The 23,990-nt window shown below is 43.0% G+C and overlaps 1 protein-coding gene and 1 long non-coding RNA gene across 5 annotated transcripts in view; one reads left to right on the top strand and one right to left on the bottom strand.

The window, feature by feature from the left end:
- Positions 1–11,560: 11,560 nt before the first annotated feature.
- Positions 11,561–23,990, top strand: part of ARID2 (AT-rich interaction domain 2) — a 104,379-nt gene continuing 91,949 nt past the window's right edge. The window contains exons 1-4 of one of the 3 annotated variants that reach the window (XM_081211375.1): positions 11,561–12,092; positions 21,956–22,230; positions 22,411–22,504; positions 23,609–23,706. In XM_081211375.1, coding sequence (XP_081067501.1) covers positions 22,139–22,230; positions 22,411–22,504; positions 23,609–23,706 — 284 coding nt within the window. In that variant the 5' untranslated portion in view covers positions 11,561–12,092; positions 21,956–22,138. Of the gene's footprint in view, positions 12,093–21,955; positions 22,231–22,410; positions 22,505–22,875; positions 23,053–23,608; positions 23,707–23,990 lie in introns of those variants that run through there. The other 2 variants (XM_081211373.1, XM_081211374.1) reach the window with 2 other exon arrangements.
- Positions 14,171–18,160, bottom strand: LOC308596623. 2 transcript variants are annotated; one of them, XR_014012574.1, is made up of 2 exons: positions 16,631–18,160; positions 14,171–14,425 (listed from the first exon to the last, which is right to left on the bottom strand). It is a non-coding gene; the product is annotated as an uncharacterized lncRNA (long non-coding RNA). The 2 variants fall into 2 exon arrangements; XR_014012575.1 differs by having other exon boundaries at positions 17,432–18,160.

The following is a 23,990-nucleotide window of genomic DNA, read 5'->3' as shown; positions in this document are numbered from 1 at the left end:
TGTAAGAAAACAAAGCATGTACATTCTGGCCTGTGCAGCTTTTTGTCATGGTACAAACCAATTAAACCACGCTGTTAGAACAAGGGAACTTCCAGCTAGAAGGAGGAAGAGGCAGCTGCATGAGGCAGGCTGCAGCTTAAGGACTAAGTTTGATATGAGAGAAAAGCACCTGCACTTTTGGGATGGTTGCCAGTTGAATGTATTATCCATATAAGGTATCTAGCTGGTACCAAATCTATGTGGAACAAATGCTAAACCTGACCTCTGATGCAACCGTATGTAGTACTCTATTTGCTACAATTACAACATTGCTAGGTACTTGTTTTCTTGTGACTTTTCTAGGCTAGTGGAACTCATTCCACTTTAGAAAAACGCCAGCTCCAAATTATAGGAGCAGGGAGCACAGCAGCTAATCCTCCCTGCCCACTAGCCTATTTCAGCAGATTCACTCCACACATTCTGATTGAAGCAGCATCTCACTCTTCAGTCTTACTGCTTTCCATCTGCCCCTTAATTATAGGATGTCAATGCAACATAGTTACGCAATACGTCTCCGGAACTTTATTAAACTGTTTGGTGCACAAGAGATAACAGCATTTTTTCATCTGGATAATTAAAACACCATTCTGATAATGTCCCTTTGATTGGGCATGATTGCACAAATACATACACCCTCTACTTCTATTATTGCAGGAGTAATGAGAGACAAGTGTTTTTCTTCCATACCCTGCTTGTTTAAAACAACAAAAAATAAAACCAGAGTTTTTAACATAGTTAAGAACCGGCTACATGTATAACTCAAAAGGAACAGAACGTAGCAGATGTTAATTCTACGGCAAATGTTATGCATTACACATGTCACTGAGACACACCAAAAAAATGCTAGAACGTATTCACACCTCTTGACAGCAACACACCACAGAGTTCCTGCCAACTTCTAGCGATGTTCACCTCCAAATGGCCATATCATCCCTCCCCCCATTTCCCTGTCCCAAGTCAACATTCTGTTGCTAATGAGCATTAAAATCTTCCTATTCTGATTTGGGTTTGGCTTTGTCTGCTTGCTTTTTAGGGTATTTCTGTTCACTTGAACGTGTGTGAGAGTTGCACAAACCGAGTTCCAGCTGGGAAAAAGCCCTGGTGGTAATAATTTTTTTAAAAAATTGCAACATCACTTACAACCCAGCATATAAGCTGGTTTTGAACTGGATTTTGTTGTTGTCCCAAGCTTAGTGTTGATGAGGCCCAAACTATAATTGTTGACTCTGCCCGTCACTGGCTCAGATTCCATCTACTGCTGGTCTTCCCATCTTCCACCATAGTGGTCTCAGTGGGCACCAGACAGCACTGGCTGAGAGTTGCTTAGTCACTGTACAGACAAAGCACCTATAATGCCCGAGTGTGCAAAACCAATCGCCAGATGAGCACACCTCCACCAGGCTTTCCAGTTCTGAATTAGTGAGGGGTCCAAAGAATGGATTAGCTTCAGCAAGAACTGTCTCATGTGACCTTGGACCATTTCCTGTGTCATCACCCACAAAAGTTAAGTGTTTTTAGTTAGTGGATCATGTAAGAATACTTATTTGACTTCTGCCTTATCCAGTCCTTAAAGCCTTTAGCCAAGGGTTAGCCTGGTAGCATTTCCCATTGAAAGAACTTTCCAGACTCCTTTGCCTGTGCTTCACCATGCTCCTATGTGATTTTCCTAAAAAGCAATGATGTATACAGAAGCCCATTCACCTTTTGGATTCTGCCCTAATTTTGGTGCTGGTTTTTCTGGTTTAGACTTTTGTTGTTCCTGTTTCCAGTGAGTACTTGCAGGAAGGGGAGTGGAGAAATCATGCAGGATTTTTTAATTCCTTAGAAGTTCTATTCAAATTCATTATTTGGCAGATGCAAGGGACAAGAGCCTTTTGCTTGCTGGCAGAATAAGGTCTAACGTACCATTACCGGTATTTCTTCCCCCTTCTTCATATTTTTAACTCTGCAGGAGTCTAAACAAAATTTTAAAAAACAAGCATTATTAAAATTATGTAATTACTGGATCCATTTTTATTAAATTCAGTCAACAAATCCTTAAGTATGTTGGCTTTGATTTTGCTGTTTCACAAGGATTCTACCCTACATGCACCACACCAATGCTCAGGGCAATCATGCATTTTAAATCTCTTTCTCTCACACACTTTTACAACATCTGTGACTGATGAGTCTAATAGAATCAGGACCAGAGTAGTGTTGGGGCTTTGCACTATACACCCAACATGCACTCCCATCGTAAGTTAATATTAGTACCAATATCAGCTTGCCTTTAAATGGTAACAGCAGCTTCTATTTTTGCAGGGGCAAAACAAAAAAAGTAACCCCACTTCAGAGTTGCTAAATGTCACCACTAATTTAAGCTTGGCCTTAATAAGGGCAGCAATTGGTGCAATTTTGGGCAACATAAGACATCTTAAAAGAAAGAAACAACCATTGCAGCCCGCTTCAATGGTGACCATTTCCAAAGGGGTAGGGTTGCCATACATCCAGGAAATCCCGGACATGTCCTCTTTTTTGGGGGGGGGGCAACATGCCCCTGTGGGGGGGGGGGGGAGGTTCACGCTTTAAAGGAAATGTCTGGGTTTCGGGATTGTCCTATTTTTTGCTCTTCAAGATATGGCAACCCCACCAAGGGGTAACCATGCTAATCTGCTGCAACAAAAACAATGAAGTGTCTTGTAGCACCTTAAAGACTAAGAAAAATAATTATGGCATATGCCACTTCATCAAAAGCATGCAATTCAGGGGGGGGGATTGCTCTAAAGAGCCATAAGACTCTTTCTTTCCAGTGCAATTTTTCTAGAAAAAGAGGTGCTGGAACTCACAATGAACGGCCTCCTTTGTTCTCTTATAATAGCAATGGTGTCCACCTGAGATGAACTGGAACTGAGTTCCAGATGAAAAAAAGCCCTGCTTTTAACCATTGTTGACAAACTGATATTGGACTAAGCACTGTCAAAATTAAGTTGTGTGCAACACAGCTATTACACTTCAAATATGTGTAGCTCAAGATCATTAGATATACATAAAAATGTAATGAGGCTGAAGAATTTATGGAAACAGAAGCAGTCTCCTTGACTACTTGTGTATTATTTGCATACTGTGAATTTCAAAAATAATTTCACCAAACTGCACTGACTGGTATACCCCCCCCCCGCCCAGCTTTCCTTAATGGGTGGGGGGGATCTTTAGAAATCATGCTCCATGCTAAAAAGGTCACTCAACTGAAATATTTACTGAATGGAGGAGAGAAACAAAATCCTGAGATAACAAGCTTAAAAATAAAAACTACCCATAACCCCAAGCATTGATTGATAGGGGATTTTGTGGTGGTTATAATAGAAAAAGAGGTGCAGTCTTATCAGGTAATGATATTCAATAGCCTGGTTCAAAAACTAACCAAACTGTTTCTGCAACTCTCATGGTGGTGATGAAGGTACGCAGTCCATCAAACACAAAGTAGTATTAGATGCAGACTCCAGGCACATTGGCCCAAACACACTGTATGGGTGATCATCTCACTTTTTCTTTTTTAAGGATAAAGATGTGTGTCAATTAGTACATTTAGACTATGTGGTGAAGGGAACAGACATGCATTTGGTCCACTTCAGTAGGTGTCTGAATCTGGCCACAGATTTAGATCAAAATGTTACTGACTACTACACAATGAGCTTGTTTAACGGTAGCTGCATATATTAAACAGATTTTCAGATTCTGTTAACAAGCATTCTGAAATAGCAGTTGTGCCAGGTGGGTACACATTTAAATATTCAAAGAACCCTCAGTGTTGAGAGGGATATAAAGAGATTGTGGTTTTAAATAACTGGCTCTGCTGCAAAGTTAAGATCGATCTGCCTAGATTAAAAATGAAACCTGTTTGCTAACTGTATATAGAACTGGTTTGCAAAATATCATCTGGAAAGCCAATTTGTGAATACATTATGAAAGCAGCAAAAAGCAAACTGATACTTAACTAGGCTCATGGCAATCATGAGATATTTTGTTGCTGTGATTTTGTGCCAGCTGTGCCTCTTAGAGATCAGTATTTTTCAGGTATTCAACACACGGGTGTTTACAAAAGATGCTTTCTTTGAATGCTAGCCCATTCCTTTCTGGACCTGCTGTTTCCTCGTGTACTAGATACTATTGGTGAAAGATGACAAACAAGGAACTGGGTTGTATTATGCACACATCCCAATACACTACAAGATCCCTTGTTTTTCATATTTGTCCACTTCAGTATCTCTAGAAAATTCACACAGTGGTCTTCAACAAGCACAAATTATGTAAAATGAAAATGTGTCATTCTATATAGCTGGCTGCCAAAGTTTATTTATTGTTGCAACCATCCTGGTCATTTCAGCCATCACTACAAAGAAATATACGTCCCATCCATACTACAGTGGTATCTCAGTTTACAAACTTAATCCGTTCCGGAAGTCCATTCTTAAACTGAAACCGTTCTTAAACCGAGGCGTGCTTTTCCTAATGAGGCCTCCCGCTGCCGGTGCCTTTCCACTGTTGGGCTTCCGTTCTTAGACCGAGGTAAAGTTCGCAAACCGGGACACTATTTCCAGATTTGTGGAGTTTGAAAACCAAATTGTTCTTAAACTGGACTGTTCTTAAACAGAGGTACCACTGTATTCAGAATGTGCCTAAATACACCATTAAAAGACAGTATTAGCCAACATACATCTATAACTTGAAATGCAAACCCAAAGCACATGAGTTTCTATATTTCATTGACGATCGGATCTTTACAGTCCACCATATTATCCTTGATGAATGCTCAGTAATTCTATATTTTAATGGAAAAAATATTAATGAAATAATTATTCTGTCATAATACAAGAAAACTGCAAAAGAGTCATAGAATTGTAGGTAAATTTATAACAACAACACTTTATTGTTTAAATGCTGCCCATCTGAGTGGGTTACCCCAGCCACTCTGGGCAGCTGCCAACAAATTAAAAAACAATACAATTAAAACACAATGTTCAATGTTACCCTAATGGAGGCTCCTATACTCACCCACAACAGGTTATTCCACATTAATAATGTCATATTAGAAATAATGGAAGAAATCTAAAAGCAACATTAAAAAACCTGCCACAAAACATGAAAGGCAATACAGAACAATCTGTCCTCAATAACAAGAGCAGCAGTTGTAACTGTGTAAAAAATAATAAAGCTCTACAAAAATTATTCATGTGGTTAGAAACACTGGAAAGAGAATATAAAAGGGGAATTTCCAAGAAAGATTGCAGTAAGGACAGTATCATGGTAAGAAAGCACTGATGTCACAAATTTAAATTAGCTCACTGCATTAACAAAACTATGCTAATTGGTTTAAAAACAGTATTATAGGTTTATAATATGTTGTAAATTCATATTTGTGGCTCTCCCCCCCCCCAAGTTTTTTTTTTTGGGGGGGGGAGGAGTTCATATATAGGCTCAAACCTAAAATAGCAACCCCTTCCTTATTTGCACAGCCGCAGTATTTCAACCAATGTGAAACCTTGACTATTTAGGACAGGCATAGGCAAACTCGGCCCTCCAGATGTTTTGGAACTACAGTTCCCATCATCCCTGACCACTGGTCCTGTTAGCTAGGAGGGCCGAGTTTGCCTATGCCTGATTTAGGATATTGTACCATTTCTCAAACCACAATGACTGTACAGTGGTGCCTCGCAAGACGAAATTAATTCATTCCGCGAGTTTTTTCGTCTAGCGAATTTTTCGTCTTGCGAAGCACGGTGTCGGAAAAGTTTTGGAAAAGCTTCAAAAATCACCAAAAACCTTAAAAAAGGCTACCACACCGCATGCTATGAGTCGCTCCTCGAAGTCAAGTCGCAACTGTATTAACGGTGTTAAGAAAAAGGAAACAAACTTGCAAAAAACACAAGACGTTTTCATCTTGCGAAGCAAGCCCATAGGGAAATTCGTCTTGCGAAGCAGCTCAAAAACCGCAAAACCCTTTCGTCTAGCGAGTTTTTCATCTTGCGAGGCATTCGTCTTGCGGGGCACCACTGTATTGCTTGAATCTCTGGCCTGCATTGACAATGATCAGCAATGCCAACTTCACAATGCAGTCCTTCCTCCTGCAAACAAGGGGAATTCCTGACTTAAAAGATCACTTATTTAATGGCTGTTTTTCATTCCAAGATTTCTCCCTTCAGAACCTTTCCATAAAAGCCAATCCCATTAATGTCTTTTTTTACTTTCCCCGAATGATTTTCACTGGTGGATTAAAAAGCAGCAGCTACCTCTCAAGATCTGTACATTAGCTTCCTTGGAATATGATAAAACTCTAGGAAATACATGAATGAGACTTTGTGGCACAGATCATAGCACATACCTAAAGTTCATGTTGTTACTATCCTAGAATATTACCAACTTCCTAATGTAGTAATAGTACAGTGGGACACTCGGGTTGTGAACGTGATCTGTGCGGGATGCTTGTTCGCAACCCGCAGCAGCGCATGGGTTGCAATTCGGCACTTCTGTGCATGCGCAAAGCATGATTTAGTGCTTCTGTGCCTGTGCGGCCGCTGAAACCCGGATGTAACCCATTCCAGTACTTCCGGGTTTCGGCGGTATGTAACCTGAAAAAACGCAACCTGAAGCATCTGCAACCCGAGGTACGACTATAGTAGTAGTAGTTATTAAAGTTCTGTTTTAAACCCTTGAATTAAAGGGGGGGCTCCTTTCTACAGAATATACCCCGAATACAAATTATGGATGTTTCAATATTAAATGTGACAAAATGTTCACCAAATCAAAAGTGTTGTGCTAGTTATCAAATGGTTCAAATCAAATGGTTGGCTAGTTATTGTGGCATGAACCTTCATATGCAAGAGACCACTGCATTTGTTTCTAAAGGCATCTGAAGAAGTGTGCATGCACACGAAAGCTCATACCAAGAACTAACTTAGTTGGTCTTTAAGGTGCTACTGGAAGGAATTTTTTTATTTTGTTTCTAAAGGTAAAGGTACCCCTGACCGTTAGGTCCAGTCGCGGACGACTCTGTGGACTGGCATTTGTCTGCAGACAGCTTCTGGGTCATGTGGCCAGCATGACTAAGCCACTTCTGGAAACCAAAGCAGCGCATGTAAATGCCGTTTACCTTCCCGCTGGAGCAATACCTATTTATCTACTAGCACTTTGACGTGCTTTTAAACTGCTAGGTGGGCAGGAGCAGGGACCGAGCAACAGAAGCTCACCCCATCACAGTGTTTCTACATGGGCTTTATAGATCCAACTTAACTTTACCAGGTTTAATAAACCTCATGGCCTGCCATAAATAAATAAGCATTTACATCTACTTAAAACATCTTTATCACCAAATACTGCAAAGCGAAGAAAGTTGCTCCCGTTTCATCATTAATTCAGCACTTCCAAGTATGAGGACTAGCCCATTTCCTCCCACAAACTATCCTTGTCCACTGGAGTCCCCTCACCTCTCTTTAGAGAGCTAGAGTCAGTATAAATCAGAGTTGCTTTCGAGATGGAATCCTCTGACCACAAGCACAGTTCTCTCTGCTCTGGCCAGACATCATCTGATTTAGCATCACTCTACCATCTCTGCCTGAAATACTTTTTCCTGGAGACACAAAGAGGGGGTCATGGCTGTCTTGGGCATGAATATTCTGAATTGTTGCAAGCGATATTAGAAAAGCTTGACACGATGTTTTAAAGCATGATGTATGACATTTGGGGCCAAGGCTGATAGGTGCCCATAAACAGCGCTGCTGTAAAACTCACAGAGGCCTGAATGAGACCAAGGTGGACAGATAACACCTAATATCCACTAGCCTATTCTTATTCTGCAAATTCATTGATGCTGGAGTTCTACACACACACACTTACCTGGGAGTTAGTCCCGCTGAAGTTTGTGGGGCTTAAACATATGTAGGACTGCATGCTTATATTGCATTTCTAATTCCACCTTTCCTCCAAGGAGCCCAAGGTGGCTTACATCCATCTCCCTCTTTTCTTCTTACAACAACCTTGTGAGGTAGGCAGTGTTAGAAACTCAAGATGTATAAGCTAGGTGCTAAACGGCTTCTTAAATGGTTACAGTCTCCAAAATGGAATGTCTAGTTGCCATTTTGGGGTAAGACAGCTCTAAAGTCTTGTTTTCCTAATGATGGACTGACTGTGATTGATTATCAGTTCAACATCTGGCTAGCTTAGAAGACTACCTTGAGCTAGGTTTGAGAACTTAAGGAAGAAATGTCACTTAATCCACATATATATTGGCCTATCCTACCCCTTTACCCCTTTTTCTTAAAGGTAACATGGACCATTCATAACGTAAGAATATCCTTCACAACTGTGAGCAGGGCAGTGAGGTAGGGTAAGTGAAGACAAGCTACAACAATTAATTATTTGAACCCCAACACCACACCCCAACCACTACACCACACTGCCTCACTGGGAAATGTTTCATTGTCACAAACCGGTGGAATCTGTTTGCTGAAAATCAGCTAAGTTATTCAGGTTACAGCTAACTCTAGATTAAGAGCGAGTTCTTCAAACCTCCACTCCCACTTTCTCATCAGAGGCAGATCAACATGTCCTATCATCCAAACGTAAGAGAGACCACTTGAGTGAGACACATCCGAACCCACCTATTGCTCATGCCAGTGATGACAAAAGCACAAACTTTTAGAATACCAAACCAATATTATTTTAGACGATAAATGCAGTGCATGTTCCGTACTTCAAGGATGTGACTTCAATTCTCACATAACCTTTAAATAATTAAGTTACTTCAAACAGAAATGCTCTTCTACGCCACTTTGCACTAACCTCACATAAATCTGCTTAGCGGTATTGAAAGGGAGGAAAATATATCACGAGGATACGTAATCTGCTGTATATTAATAAACTGCAGACCAAATTATTAATACTAATTAGGGGATAGGAAGATGAGCCCCTGGATTTTCTGTAGATTAAGTATACAACCAGCCACGTAACTTGAGGCAATCCTGACAGTTGACAAAGAACCTACATTCTTCTGTCAGCTCACGTCCAATTATTCAGAACTGCCTTTGATCCGACTTGAAATATGGTGTTGTGAACTGCTGCAACAAGCTGCAGCTCAGTTCCTTGAGATGACACCACTAAAAATACTATCTTATTGTTTAGCATGCTTTAGTTCCTTTTAAAGTAACCAGCTGGTCAGGCATGCCTTGAGACAGATTTCTGTCCTTTTGTTGTCACTCCCTAGCATTTAAGGATACAGAGGTTTCAACGAGAACCTGTAGACCTCTGGGTGTTTTTGGGATTCCCAACTCCCATCAATCCTAGCCAGAATGGTCCAGGGAGGAACTGGTCTTCATCAACATCTGGAGGGTCACAGGTATCCACCCCTGCTACATTGACCACTTTCCAGTTCTCAACCATGGAGACAACTTACAGATTTGTCAGAAAATCTGCAGTCACACTGGAGTTCTTCAAGAACTCTCAGGTGGATACCACCCCAACCCCGTGATTTGTGAGTTTTAAACCTGTCAGCAAGGCATAGAACTTTGTCGCTTGACAACACAACTTGCTTCCATTTCTTATGCCCTGCCTGAGATATAAAGTTCTAAAAAAAATGGATCTCGCTGCGCCTTCATCAACAGATGAAAAGAACTGAGCTTGTCTGCAATCTCATTTAGCATACCATTGACTCCTTAGTAAAGAATTTGTTGTTGGTCTTAATGTTCTCTGTGATATTTGTCTCTCTTTTTTGCATCCTCGTGGCCTTAGCAGTACTTTTCCCAATTTGCAAAATATATTCTAGCTAAGCTAAGATTCTATTGTTGTACCTGAGAAACCTCCAAGGATTCTTGAGAGATCTGGTTGTTTTTGTTTTATTTTACCACAGACCCTTTCAAATAAAGACAATTTCCTGAAAGCTGGCTTGCTTGTGCAGTTGTGCTTGTACCAATTCCTCACCCCCATTATTATTATTTTTTTAGAAGTTTCCACCTTGAAGTTAAATACAGTACAACTGTTTTAGACTTCCTTGTCAAATGTTCACTTACATTTATGTTGAATTTAATAACTCTTCATCTCACACCAGGTCCTGGACACCACTTAACATTAAGTCCAGGGTTCCCTCATCTCTAAATGGTTACATGATCAACTAGAGGACTGCTGACTGGTAAGGAAAAGAAAGGTGGCAGAGGCCAACAAATCCATCTGAACATGCCTACCTGCAGCTTTGCTGACTCTTGAGGTCCGTATTTCATTAAACTGGAAATATTAATTTAGATTGCTGTAGTTTTGCTTGTTTATGATATAATTGTTTAGCTGTTTGTTGGTCCTGTTTATATGATTTTGTAGTTTTTGGTATAGTTTTTCTCTTTTTATTTTTATTACTTTGTTCCCCATTCTGGAATTGAAAAAAATTGATGAAGAATGGACTATAAATACAGTAAACAACAACAACAGTTGTTGTAAGGTGCAGTGGTATCTTGGTTTACAAACTTAATCAGTTCTGGAAGTCCGTTCTTAAACTGAAACGTTAAGCTGAGCCGTGCTTTCCCTGATGAGGCCTCCCGCCAATGGTGCCCTTCCACCATTCGGATTCCGTTTAGACCGAGGTAAAGTTCGCAAACCGGTACACTACTTCCGGTTTTGCGGAGTTCATAAACCGAATTGTTCATAAACAGGACTGTTCTTAAACCGAGGTACAACTGTACTGTCATTTGAGATTTCTTTTAGGAGCAAGATCCAATAATAAAATAGAATTTTATTCTGAAGACTTGTACAAGATATGCATATCTTAAGGTCACAAACTGAAAAACCAACTCTAAACATATCATCCCATGAAATTAAATGGAACTTTGTTACAAGAACTGCCTTTGAATCCTGAATAAACTGCCCTTAGATTCAAAGACTCGAAACCCTTACAAAGACTTAAATCTACTTGTAAATGAAATTTTTAAAAAGGATGAAGACAAGTTTCCCCAATACACAGGTCTTTATGAAAGTACTGGCAAGTAAAGCAAGCATTTCTCATCTTCACCTCTTCCAGGATCACAGGATTGATGAAACATGTTACATAAAAAGGGGCATATAAAAACCACAACTTCCTTGAAATGTCATTAGTTCAAAAGAAGCTTATTTCCAAAGAGACTTTCAGCCAACTAAAAGGTAAAGGTAAAGGTACCCCTGCCCGTTACGGGCCAGTCTTGACAGACTCTGGGGTTTGTGCGCCCATCTCACTCTATAGGCCGTGGGCCAGCGCTGTCTGGAGACACTTCCGGGTCACGTGGCCAGCGTGACAAAGCTGCACCTGGCGAGCCAGCGCAGTACACGGAACGCCGTTTACCTTCCCGCTGGTAAGCGGTACCTATTTATCTACTTGCACCCAGAGGTGCTTTCGAACTGCTAGGTTGGCAGGCGCTGGGACCGAGCAGCGGGAGCGCACCCCGCCGCGGGGATTCGAACCGCCGACCTTTCGATCGGCAAGCCCTAGGCGCTGAGGCTTTTACCCACAGCGCCACCCGCGTCCCTTCAGCCAACTATTCTGTCCCAAAAGGACAAGGTACACTTTAATTCATTTTGCATGAAGAGATTAATCTGTTAACCATATTCCTTCAGACAACTCATGCCCCATACTATTTTAGATCTTCCTCTACAATAACAGATCTAGACAGGTTGCCTTTTCTGAAGTACTGTTTGGCTCTGTGGAGGCTAACTTCATTCCTCGTAGTGACGGTAGATAAACCAACCATCTTTACCCTCCTTTCAGTGGTCAAAGTCAGCATTTTGTAGTTCATGATGAATTTGCATGAAATACTGTACATAAAGGAATTAAGCTTGACTGCTTTCATAATGGCAAACAGCCTTTTAAGGGAGGGGGAAAGGAGAATGGAATTTTGGACTTAAATTGTTCCATGGCAGTTGGGACAAACTGTTAGAAGGAGAGGCAAGCCATCCACCCCCAACTGTTTGGACAGTAGCAACATAATTCCTCGAGGGGTGATAACTCCCTACAGCGGAGAGTTAAAATGAAACCTTGGTGGGAAGTCACCTGCAAAGCCTACGACGATGTGAGTACTATGCATTTTAACTTAACGTTGCCAGCAATTTGTTCTAATGGCTAGTGCTTGAACACAAGGATGGAGAACCTGCACACTTCCCTTTAGCATGGCCAACCAAGTTCAGCACTGGGGGGAGACAGAATCTTCCCCATCCCTCCTTCAGCCTCATGGTGAAGGGACAGCATACAATTATCCCTTGAGTGTCTGTTTGACTCCCATTTCCCTGTCCCGGGCACAATGCTCTTCCAATCCATGGGCAAGGCCTGAAAGGCTACAATGGCTCCTCTATGGTAGTTTTGGCATCTGTGTTAGCTGGCTGTTTCTGTAAGCTTCTGGCCCTCTGCTAGAACCTCAGGAGCAACTATTCTCAGCCTGGTGCCCTTCAGATATTTTGCTCCCAGGCAGCGTGGATTAAGTGTTGTAGTCCAAAATATCTGGAGGGAACAAAGTTGGGGGAAGGATGAGTCAAGTTATTATAAAAGTAATGGCAAGTGGGTGTGCATGAGTGGGATAATGATTATTCTCCAACCCAGTTTAATCCAATAAGCAAGCTCACAAGTGTAAGGAAAAAAGAGTGTTGGAGACGGCAAGGTCTCTTTGTGTGTGCAAAGGTGGAGTCGGGCTAACCCTGATGGTCAGAGAATTCTCCTCTTGCTCCAAGTACAGTGGATGTGTTGATTAGATACACATTGCAACTCGTCCCAAAGGGCAGTGGAGAATGGTTCAGAGGGTGAAGTAGGCCACAAAAGGGATCAAAAGCTCAGAACAAGATTATGGACATGGCTGACGTCTCTACTGTCACTGCAAACCACTTCAGGGTCTGGATAACTGGAGCTGACAATTCCAAAAAGAAATCTAGCAGGATCCATTATATGATACAAATGTAGTCAAACCACCACTGGGATGTCCCTTGGATGATTTCTTCACTGCTGGGAGAATCCATTACATGCATCCAAAGAACTTTTTTTTTAAAAAAACCAACCACCTCATATTTTCATAAACAAGCTGTGAATGTTGATTGTTGCTTGTCTCTGTAAAGCAGATCCCTCCCATTGTTACTGCAATTCAGAAGCCTGAAGCAGAAAACAGCATATGTTCTTTGCTAATTTTGGAGGAGCTGCTGCCGTTTCCAGTGTAAGCCAACCAGTGCTTTTCACCAAGAAATGAAGTGTTGTACTGTTGGCACCGATAATGGATGGAGCAGTGCGCACGATAGCATTTTCTCCATTTCCTCATAGGATAAGATAGCTAAATTAACCAGTACCTCAGAGATCCTGCTTCTCTGCTTGTTCTAGTTCTCAGTACTCACTTCCACTGGATTCCAAAATAAGCAAAGAGAGATTCAGATTCACTGATTAACTGTAACAGGGAAACTGCTCTTCAAAGGCTGCATAATATTGAAGCATGCATATTTTAGGGTTCTACCATCCCACTGCACTTGATTGCATTCAAAGGAGAGTTGAGACTTGCTCCATTACTGCAACTGTTTCCTGCAATTAGCACCTGGATTTGCTCATGTCCCCCTCTTCCTTCACTCTACCCATTTTGGATTAAACTGTCAGCCATTATGATAGGGGACCTATAAATTCTACATCGTCTAAAATACTGTTACGCACTTAATTAGCAATAGTGGCAATAACTGGAAATTTTGAAATCCATGTAAATATATGTGCAGGATAATCTCAGCACAGAATTAAATCCTATCATGTTCAATGGGAGTTCTAGAGATGCATGCTTAGAAATGCAGACTTAAGAACAAGACTTTATAGGAAATGGTGTGTAAACACACTAGAATTAGTTTTGATGTTCAGCACCCAGCTACATACTTTTTTTGCTCTAGTTCAATTAGAAGTCAATGCCTTGCCCTCTAAAGCACTGTTTTCTTTGCTCATGTGTAGGTCGGAAACTAAAATTAGCTTTGTTGAAACTTAGTGAATAACCCCCATAAGAACTATATTCAACTAGCTACCTTAACTTGTTACCTTGCACATAAATACAGTGGCTGCATTTGCATGCAACACTATAGATCAGTGGTTCCCAGTTAGCGAAGTACTGTGGCCCTCCAGTTTTTAAAAAGCCAAGCCATGGACTTTTGAAAACTTTTTTATTTCTACGGTAGTTTTTGTTATGTGAATGGTGCCACGGAACCCGTGGGTGGGTTACACAGACTCCTTGTGGTCAGCAGACCACTCATTGGCAACCACTGCTATAGATTATCATTATGATGAACTCCAGCAGCTCTGCGGTACTTGTACTCCTCCTTGTTTCTTCCTCTGGTGTTACCTTGAAGGGTTCAGAAGCTTTTGCTTCCATTCTGACCTAACCATAGCTTGTCATGGCATCTGAAACCAGACAAATTGCTGTTAGTCTTAATTATGATTAGTAGAAACAAGCTACCTCCCCAAAAATAGTTTTCAACAATGCTTTGTTTCCACAAACCAGTAAAGATTAAGTATAGTTAAAGTCTTGCATCAAAACCTTCAACTGTAGTGAAAGCTTCTGAACTCCTCCTTGCAGCTGCTTTGGAATCATTGAGTCTTGTCCTTACAACACTAAAATATAGTTTACTGTTCTGCGCAAAATGGTCCAAAGTTCATACACTTTTAATATATGAGCACTGGTTTTTATTTAGTGCAAAAACTTCAGTTCACAAACTAGGCAAAGCTTGAGTATTTGATTTAATAGTAATGTACAGAAGAAACCTGAACTTCTGTTCTTCGATCATTTCCTATACGACTTAAGAGAGGCATGACAATATGGAAGCTTGACTTAATACCAGGATGCAATACAGGGAGTTAGTGTTGATGCAGAAAGGTACCTTGTTCTTCAATGCATAAAAAGCAAATAGAGATTGCTGCCCTTGCTATCAACCTAGGACCTCAGTTTAGCTGGTGTGGTATAAACCAATGTTTAGGATTAAACTGATGAGAAAATAACCAAATTTAACTATGCTCAGTAAACGTTTGGAGGGGGGCGACACCCCCCCATACTTAAATTTCTCTGGGAGAAAAAGGAAACCATCTCCCCCCAACTGCTTTTAACAGCTGCATGGTAGGCAGACAACCGGAAAGTATTAATTTTTTCCAAGTACTGAGGTGTAGTGATTTGGGAACTGGGGTGGTTGGGGTGGGGAGGTGATTGCACTTCCCATCTTATAACACTTATTGGCACTGTACCTTTACGTTGAAAGAGGTTCCCTTACTTCCCTACTGAACAACTCCCTCTTTTCTTTTAAAAAAATGAATAGATGTCAGACTGGACTTCGACACTTCCTTTAGGAGCACTCTCCCCTTTACAATCACTACAGGAACCAATAGCCCTTCTCATTAATGAATACATAGCTCTGCTTACTCAGAATATCAGTTAGCTATCCTTTAAGAGTAATTTTACCATAAAGGCTTGCAGGTCAGCACAAGCTCATCTGAATGATTTTGCATCATTTGCTGGAAAACTTACACCACCAGATTCTTAAGAGTCAAGAAGCATTTTTTCCCTATTTTTGAGGAAACTCAAACCTTCATTTTCTGGTTGTCGTTTGAAATGCAACCCAATGTCATATATCAACCTAGTTATGTTTCATAAGAAAGGACAAATATTGACACAACATTTAAGCATGCCATGTATATAGCTACTGATAAAAACTAGGGACACAAATGCTGTAAATGCTCAAAGAAATTTATCCAAGACCACAGTGTTAAAGAAACAGTCAAATATCTTATTGTCTTTTAAGAATGTATACCAGCCTGCCATCCTATAAACAAATTTATCACAGCTCCAGGTGTTCCACAACAGATAACTTAGGATTCATTGAATATAAATCATGAGCCATGTGAATACAGCTTGCTACATAGCTTAGTTTAGATAAGTACTTTGATTAATGCAAGTCTCATGTGGATTATGAGGATGAGTATTTGTGAAGTTGAGGCTCCAATCTATCCACTTTAAGAGGTAGTCCCACTGAGTACAGTGAGATTTACCATTGAGTAAGGATGCTTCAAATCATACTGCAGAGCTAGCTTAATGGATGTGACCATTAAGTGACAAGGTTCAATTTTGGGTGACTCTCCTTATAGCTAAGAGTCACAACTTAATCACCTGGGGGGTGATAAAAAGACAAATGACAATATTTTAGTTACGCTAAACAGAAACACTATTTGCATTGGCATTATCACCTTAAATCACATCTCAATTTAAAATGGATATAACAAAGAGTTGTGAGAGAAAGCATCTTTTTTTAATAAAAAGGAACAGTCTTTTCCAGAGTGTGTTTGGTAAAAGTGCTTAACAAGCAAGTCTTTTTATATTAAGAATGTGATAGGCTCTGGGAAATAGAATTTTCAAGGTGTTAACAAAGAAATAAGATATGCTTGCCTAGTGTAAATATATTCTTGCCTTGATTATTTAGCTGAATAAAATGACCACTGTGGGACTACAACCTTCAACAACTAGTGCAAGTACTTGTTATTTAAAATATAAAGCACATATAATGACCCAAATTCTAAGAGAAACCCATACTACTGAAGCATATAGTTCCTATGTAAACTTACCTGGGAGTAAAGCCTATGGAACGCAGTGGGGCTTCCTTCTGAGTAAAGATACACTGCTTACGCTGGGAAGCTTGAAGTTCTTTATTAACAAAAACTAATGATGTCTATACTTAAAAGTAACAAAACCAAAATGCCAGAAAGCAAGCTGCAGCAGTCTACTCCTGAGAAGAAAGCCAAAACCACATAGGAAAACAACAACCATTGCATAAAAGGATAGTAAGCAGAAGGGAGAAGTAGCTGCGTTAGTAAAACAGTTAATTGTGGGTACGAATTAGCACTGGGGAAATGACCACAGTGGCTTTGTTTCATAACTACCTTTTAAATTCTACTATAAATAAGTCTGTGGCAAAATCACAGTATCTGCATTCTAACAAAGTTAATGTTAACATTGGTACAAATTAAGAGTATACAATTAGGCAGTGTTCCAGTTGAGCGTTTATTTTTCATAAATATTACCAAATCAACTACGTAGTTTAATTTGTGCTGCTCACTAAGGCACTTTGATCGCACAAAGCGAAATGAAAAAGCGTTACGATGAGGTTGGTTTTTTTTCCCCAGAATTAGGACAATGCATTGCAAACCACAGCAGCCTCAACGCATCACTTTTAAGCCTTTTCAAAATAATTTCCGCAGGCTAGTTCTAAATAATGTAACCATTAAAACAAGCGATTCAAATTTAGTTTTTTAAAAATCCCTTTTAAAAAAAGAGCTTGTTAAAAACGAAACATCATCTTCGTAAGGGAAAAAAAGCCATTGATAACAAGACCAAACACGAGATCCCTTACATAAACGTAGATGTACCTTGCAGGGTTGCCAGCACTGCAACTCGGAAGAGAGCATCAGATTTAACAAGGCGAGATACATTCAGAAAGGCACAATTGCAAAAAGGAAGCACGAGAGTTATGCATTCCCAGACGTGACGCGCGTTAAAAGTCTTACAACTCTGCCCATCCTTCGCTTGGGGAAGAAGTGCTGGTTTGCTAGAAGAAAAAGAGAGAGGGGGACTAAGGGGGAAAAAGTTACAGGGCCCTGTTGTAGTTAAAAAAAAAGAATAATCTGTGGAGGAAAGCCGAGGAAGGGGACGGGGCTGAGAGCGAGGCGGCGGCGGCGAGAGGATCCCCCCCTCCTCCGGCTCCTCCATCGCGCTGTGGCGACCGGCGCTCCAGTCCCACCCCGGGGTGGAGACCTGCGTCGCGGCGGCGGAAGGGGAGGAGGCGAACGCTCGCGAGGTCTGAGGGAAATCCGAACTGCGGAGAAAATGGCCCCAATTCAAAAAAATAAAAAATAACAGAAAGAGAGAGAGAGAGAAAAGAGCAGCCAATCCAGAAAGGCCAAAAAAACAGCGAGGAGCCGCAGCGAAGACCGGCGGAGCATCAGCTCCCCGCCCCGCGCCCTCAAGCCCTGCGGGCGGCAGCTGCTGCTGCTTTTTGCTGCCTCGCCGACTCCGCCCGCCTCCGGCTCTCGCGTCAACAAGGCTCGTCTGGGGGGGGGGGGAGCGAGGGAGCGGCGACGTCCTTGCCCCCCCTCTCCCTCACACACACTCTCTTTCAACGCGTTGACCCGGCCGCCGCCTTCTGCTCCGCGCTACCCCCCTTCAGCCGAGCCCGTCTCTCTCTCTCTCTCTCTCCGCTGCTGTGACAGCTCCACGGGCACAAAATGGGGCTGCTCTTTTCCGTGGGCGCCGCCATTTTGTGAAGAGCTGAGCGGCCGTTGTTGGTGCTGTGGTGGTGCCGCCGCCTCCTCCTCGGTCCGAAGGCCGCCCTGTAAACGGCTCCCGGGGCGTTGAGTGCGGTGGCGGGATGGTATCGACCCCTTCCAGGGAATCCCCCAGCGGACGGTTGCGTAAGGGACCGTGCGCAAATTGCGGCGCTCTGGCAGCGGAGCCCGGCTACGCAGTTTGAGTATCCTTGCCGCCGCTGCTCCCGCCGCCGCAGTATACAGTACGCGCAAGGAACTGAAGCGAGGGAACTGACTCACCTCTGCCAAGTTACCAGGCGCTTGTGGGAGGGAGACCCCTAGTTTTTGAGTCATTCGAGGACTGTTTACAACTCTCCCTCCTGAGTGGAGGACGAGAAAAAAGCCTTATGTTCCCACAAGGCGCTTGAACGCACGCTCGCCTGGTGCTGCATTTGTTTTTCTGGAGCGACAGCAACAGCTATTTCTGCGGATGCTGTTAACTTAGAAAGAGCAAAATAAGCAACGGCGATCAAAGTTTGCATGCATCCCTTCGGATTAGGGTGCTTCTGGGGGTGAGATTTGCAGAACCTCTCCTCCTCCCCCCTCAAAGAAACGGCTGTAGAAGGGCAGGAGGTTTAAAATGTTGAGAAATAATCCCAAACCAGGGGATTTTGCCCTCTTCTCAATAATGAATATGACCTGGAGGGCAGGTTTTACCAACCGTCTTAATACATCTCTATCTCTCTGTTTTCAAGATGAAACTGCAATCCAGCCGAAAGAAAAACATAATCTTAGATTTTAATTTCCTGAAGCAATTTAGTACATGGCATAAAGGGAATATAGATTTCCTTGACCGGCTCACTGGAGACCATAATGTGTAATCGATTTTTAAACAGAACTCTCTCCTAACTTTAGTTACCAGATCTCAGATTTGATAACATGATGATACAGGGCTGGGGGGTCAGTTCACTGCAGGAGAGGGAAAAGTGCCCTTTGCCCCATAAGTCTCAAATAGTCTAGAATCTTGCTTATTCTAAGGTGGAGAGCAAGTGTTTTAAACGTCAGTGACATTTTTTTAAAAACATCAAGCACTCATCTAGAGTATAATTTATTTTATGGGCCTAACTGAAAAAGAGCTGTGATTGAGAAATATTCCCAAGTATTTCAAAGAGTTTATCTGAAGTTCCATTTACATCTGTTGAAGATGGGTGAAATCATGTGTTACTCTGTGGGAACAAAAAAATCCATTTGATTTCCCACATAATTCCAACTCTGAGTTGGGTTGCGATTACAAAATTATTTATTGGGTATTATTGCTACAAAATTTTTAACAAGGACTATCACATACTACATTCTTTGGCATGTCTAGTAAGTAAGCCCTACTGAACTCACTGGAATTTACCCCAATATATGGATTGCAAACTAAGGAAAGCAAACTTTGGATGTGGGGATCCCATAAGCTTATTCTGGAAATCAAGAAGGGCTTGTTTTATTAATACGTAGTGTGATTTGCACTTCAGTGGTGTGCTTAAATTAATCAAGTTACCAGAAATGATTAGAAGCTTTTCTTTGGACGTGCATTTTAATACATGGTATGGAGCACCAGCATACAATGCCCCACTTCAAGCTGCAGCTCTATGCATACATATTTGGGAGTAAACAATGGGGTTTAACTTCTGAGTCGATACATATTGCGTTGTACTGCAGCAAGTCTTATGAAGTATATGGATACATAATATGGTTCAAATGTTCAACCCTCTTGCTTGCCTTGTCCAGGTCTCACCTTGAGCTCACCCTCCCCCCCACATTCCTACCTATTGTATGCATCAATTCACAGCCTTCTCCCTTCCCCCTAACAGCTATAATCTCTCATAGCACTTTTGTGTTTCTTACACATTCATTCTTGTGCTACTTGATTTACAGTCTGGGCTTGCAATAGTCAAGGAACACAAAACCGCCATTCACTTTTACAGACCTCTAGGTTTCACAGTCCATATTTTGGATCAGGGGCCTTTAATAGTTTAACTGTGTTATTACCTATAAGATTTGCAAAATGAGTGGGCTGGTATGTCATACCCCACTGGTATGTCATATTCTTGGTTTAAAAAACGCCAAATAAGTAATATATATGGTGTAAATTTATAAAACTATGTGCTGCATACACAATGTGGTCAGGTGTAACTTATAGCCCAAGTTTCCTCAGTAAGTACATTTCCCCTGCCTATATGATATTCCCTGATAATTACAGCTGCACTTTCTCATTGTACAATAATAAAACTTAATGTAGTGCATTTCAGGATTTCAGAGTGTGTTACAGTTTATCCCATTGAGCCTTGCAACACCCCTGCAGGGTAGGCCAATATTATTCCCCCCCCCCTTGCACACGGCCTCAGGCTGAGAGAATAAAGACTTGCCTGATAGTGAATTCATGGCTGAGATGGGATTTGAACTAGGAAGGTTGCCCAGCTTTGCCATGGTTAGATAAGTTTCATATATTTTGAAGCCGATTATAATTATTTTTAATATAAAACCTTTGTATTATTAGTGAATCTTCAGAAGTCATGTGCTACAGAAAACTTTCTAGATTTTTTTTTAAGATCACCCTTAACTACAGAGGTTAGGAACTCTCATAAAATTACTTTAGGCCATGTGTAATGTGATACTAGGAAATATGTGTTCACATGTAAAAACATACGGTATCCAAAAATATGCGGGATCTCCCAGTTTTGAAGTAGAAAGGTTTTCAAAGTTAAAAATGCATTGATGATTATTTCCTTTTCCTTTTGAAAGATACAGTTGGTGTGTTTATATACAAAACACGCAAGTCCCTCCCTCCCCCTATTATATCTCCTCCGGTTAACCTGGAAAGTACTTCCATCTTTCTAAAGTTTGGGAAGAATGGAACATTTTCCCCCTGCCCCTAACCCTGGAACAACCGGTAGTAGCCGCTTCCAACCCCTTCCTTGCCCCCCCCCCCTCCAGCCTTTTCTCTTTCCGCCCGGCTTTGTGTGTGTGAAGTTTGCGGCACATTGCAGATGAGCCCTTAGCCGCGAGAGAAGCCTATTGTTCCCCGCCAGGAACTGCTCGCTGGCAGTGCTGCCTTTTGCCATTTCGGAGCTGCCTTTTGCAGTGCCTCGGCCGGCCTGCGGGGTGCGCTGTGTCGCGATCTCGCCCAGGCAAGCAGCACGGCGGCCTCAGATCTTTTTGTCTGAGAGAGGAGAGAAGTGAATCCCGCTGCCGCCGCCGCCGCCGCCACCACCGCCGCCGCCGCTGTACAGTGTGTGTGTGTATGTATGTGTGTGCGAGAGAGAGGGAGAGGGGAGATCTCATGGAGCCGCGTCTGTAATACACACACGCACACACACACTGTCAGTCCCTCACTCCAGCCTCCCCAACCCCCACCCTACCACAACACTAACCCAATTCATTGTGTGATCCAGCAGCACCATGTTGAGTCTCATGTGCAGGCTGGATCGGCTGGGTTCGTGGTGCTGAGAGAGGCAGGCAAGGCAGCGGCGGCGGCAAGAATTGCCGAGCGGTGGCCCCTCTCTCCCTCGCCGTGTGGAGACAGGACTCGTAATTGCCACTCTCTCCGGGCTCCCTTATTCCTTTTAAACTTTTTCTCCCTTTCTCTCTTCTCGAAACAAGTCCCTCTCCATGGCTGATCCCCGGCCGAGCACAGGAGGAACCCGGGTCTCTTGAAAAAAAGGCGAGGAGGAGCCGCGGATTGTTGTTGTTTTTCTCTTGGATTTTTTTTTCTCCCCTCCCTCCACTTAAGGAGACAACCCCCCCCCGACCTCCTTTTTTTTTTTTTTAATCCGGGGGGCCGACATGGCAAATTCGACCGGGAAAAACCAACCCGACCATCGGAGAAAAGGACTGGCTTTCCTGGACGAGCTGCGGCAGTTTCACCACAGCAGAGGGTGAGCGAGAAGGAAAATGGGGAGATGGAAGGGGATGGTGGCGGCGGGGGGAGGCTGTGCGAAGCGGCCGATTTTAACTTCCAGCCCCTTCCCTGAAGGACGAGGCGGCCCCCCGCCAGGGCAGGGAAGGGGGGCCGACTTGACAAGTTGTTTTTGTGGCGCTCTCCCCTCTCTCGGCAGGTCTCCTTTCAAGAAGATCCCCGTGGTGGGTGGGAAGGAGCTGGACCTGCACGCTCTCTACACCCGAGTCACCACTTTAGGCGGATTCGGGAAGGTGAGTGGAAGTTTTAATTCGCTTTCTCCTCCCCCAACTCTCTCGCCGCCCTCGGGGGCCCCGGCGGCGGGCTGGGGGGGTCGGCGCCCGTCTTTCCCTCAAGCCGGGCTGGGAAGGGGGGGGAAGGGGAAGGAGGAAGCAGGCAAGGCAGGTTGGTGCCTCGGCCTTGTTGGCGGAGAGCTGGAGCCCGGGGTGGGGGGTGGGGTTGCCGCTTTTCCCAGGGTCCCCCCTCTAGATATTTATTTTTTGGGGGGCCTGCTATCACCCCATGTCTCCTGGAGGGCAGGAGAGAGCGGGCAAGGCGGCGTGTGTGAGGCAGTTTCTTCCGCTTGCGGGTTGTGTGTGTGTGGTGTTTCTCCCTCGCGCGCACAGAGAGAGAGGAGACTCTGAGTGCAGTTTTAGTGCAACTCAAAATTAGCGGGCATGTTTAACATCGATAATCGGCACGGAGCTCGGGCTCGGAGATGATCCCGGCGGCCGTGGGGGGGACCAGGCGCTGCCCCGCCAGCCCTTCCCGGAGAGGAATAACAAAAGGGGCAGCCAAGACGGTGTGTAATCAAATAGCCATCTTTAGGCTTCAAGGCTAGGGACAGAAAATGTAGGCCTCAAAAGAAAGGCCTCTGTGTGTCGCGGGAGCTGGCGGGCGGGCTCGGCGGGACGGGGCCCCGGCACCCCTGGGCCGGCGGGGGCGGCCCCCCATCCCGACTCGGCCTGGCTCCTTTTCAACTTCTTGGGTGTTTTTTTTTTTAACGGGCCGCGGGAGGATTTAAAAGCAAGGCGGCCGGAGAGACTCCCGATTGGTTATTGTCCAGGCAGCGAGGACAAAAACAAACCTCTCCACACCGAAATACAAAAAACCCTCACAACCCTTTTCTCGCTCCCCAATAAAATAAATGTTGTAAAATGCGAGGGGAGGAGCGAGATGGGATCGCCACGGTTGCCTGTCAGGGCGAAATAGGGATCCCAGATCCGATGGAAACAAATCCAGAGATCTTTCTCATATTTCTTGGGTTTTTCATGGCAGCCCTTTTTTCTGAGGGTGGCGAGCGACGACGTTGTGCATGTGTGTGGTTTTTGTGCATCTCAGTGTGTTGTTTTTGACAGGTATCTGAGAAGAATCAGTGGGGAGAAATTGTAGAAGAGTTTAACTTTCCCAGAAGTTGTTCTAACGCTGCCTTCGCTTTAAAACAGTATTACTTGCGGTAAGTGTTGATAAGGTCTTCTGCAGCAGTGGTGTGGAACATGGGGGTAGTAGCATTTTGCTCTTTTTAGGGTGTGAAAAATAAGCAATATCTTCTCCTTCATTAAGACATTTCTTTTAAAAAATTGCTGTTGTGTCTCTTGCCAGTTGAAAGTGCCTTTTGCTTTTGTTAAAGGCTATGATGTTTCTGGATTTGTATTATTTTTTATTTACTTCTGCCTGATGCCCAGTGTGTACAAATAGTAGTTGTAGGAAGCTTTTTATTGGTTATTTAACACTGATATC

The sequence above is a fragment of the Podarcis bocagei genome, assembly GCF_964188305.1.
Source record: "Podarcis bocagei genome assembly, chromosome: 10".
Taxonomy (NCBI): domain Eukaryota; kingdom Metazoa; phylum Chordata; class Lepidosauria; order Squamata; family Lacertidae; genus Podarcis; species Podarcis bocagei.
Note: the sequence above shows the minus strand (reverse complement) of the source record. Positions and strands in the feature narration are given on the sequence as shown.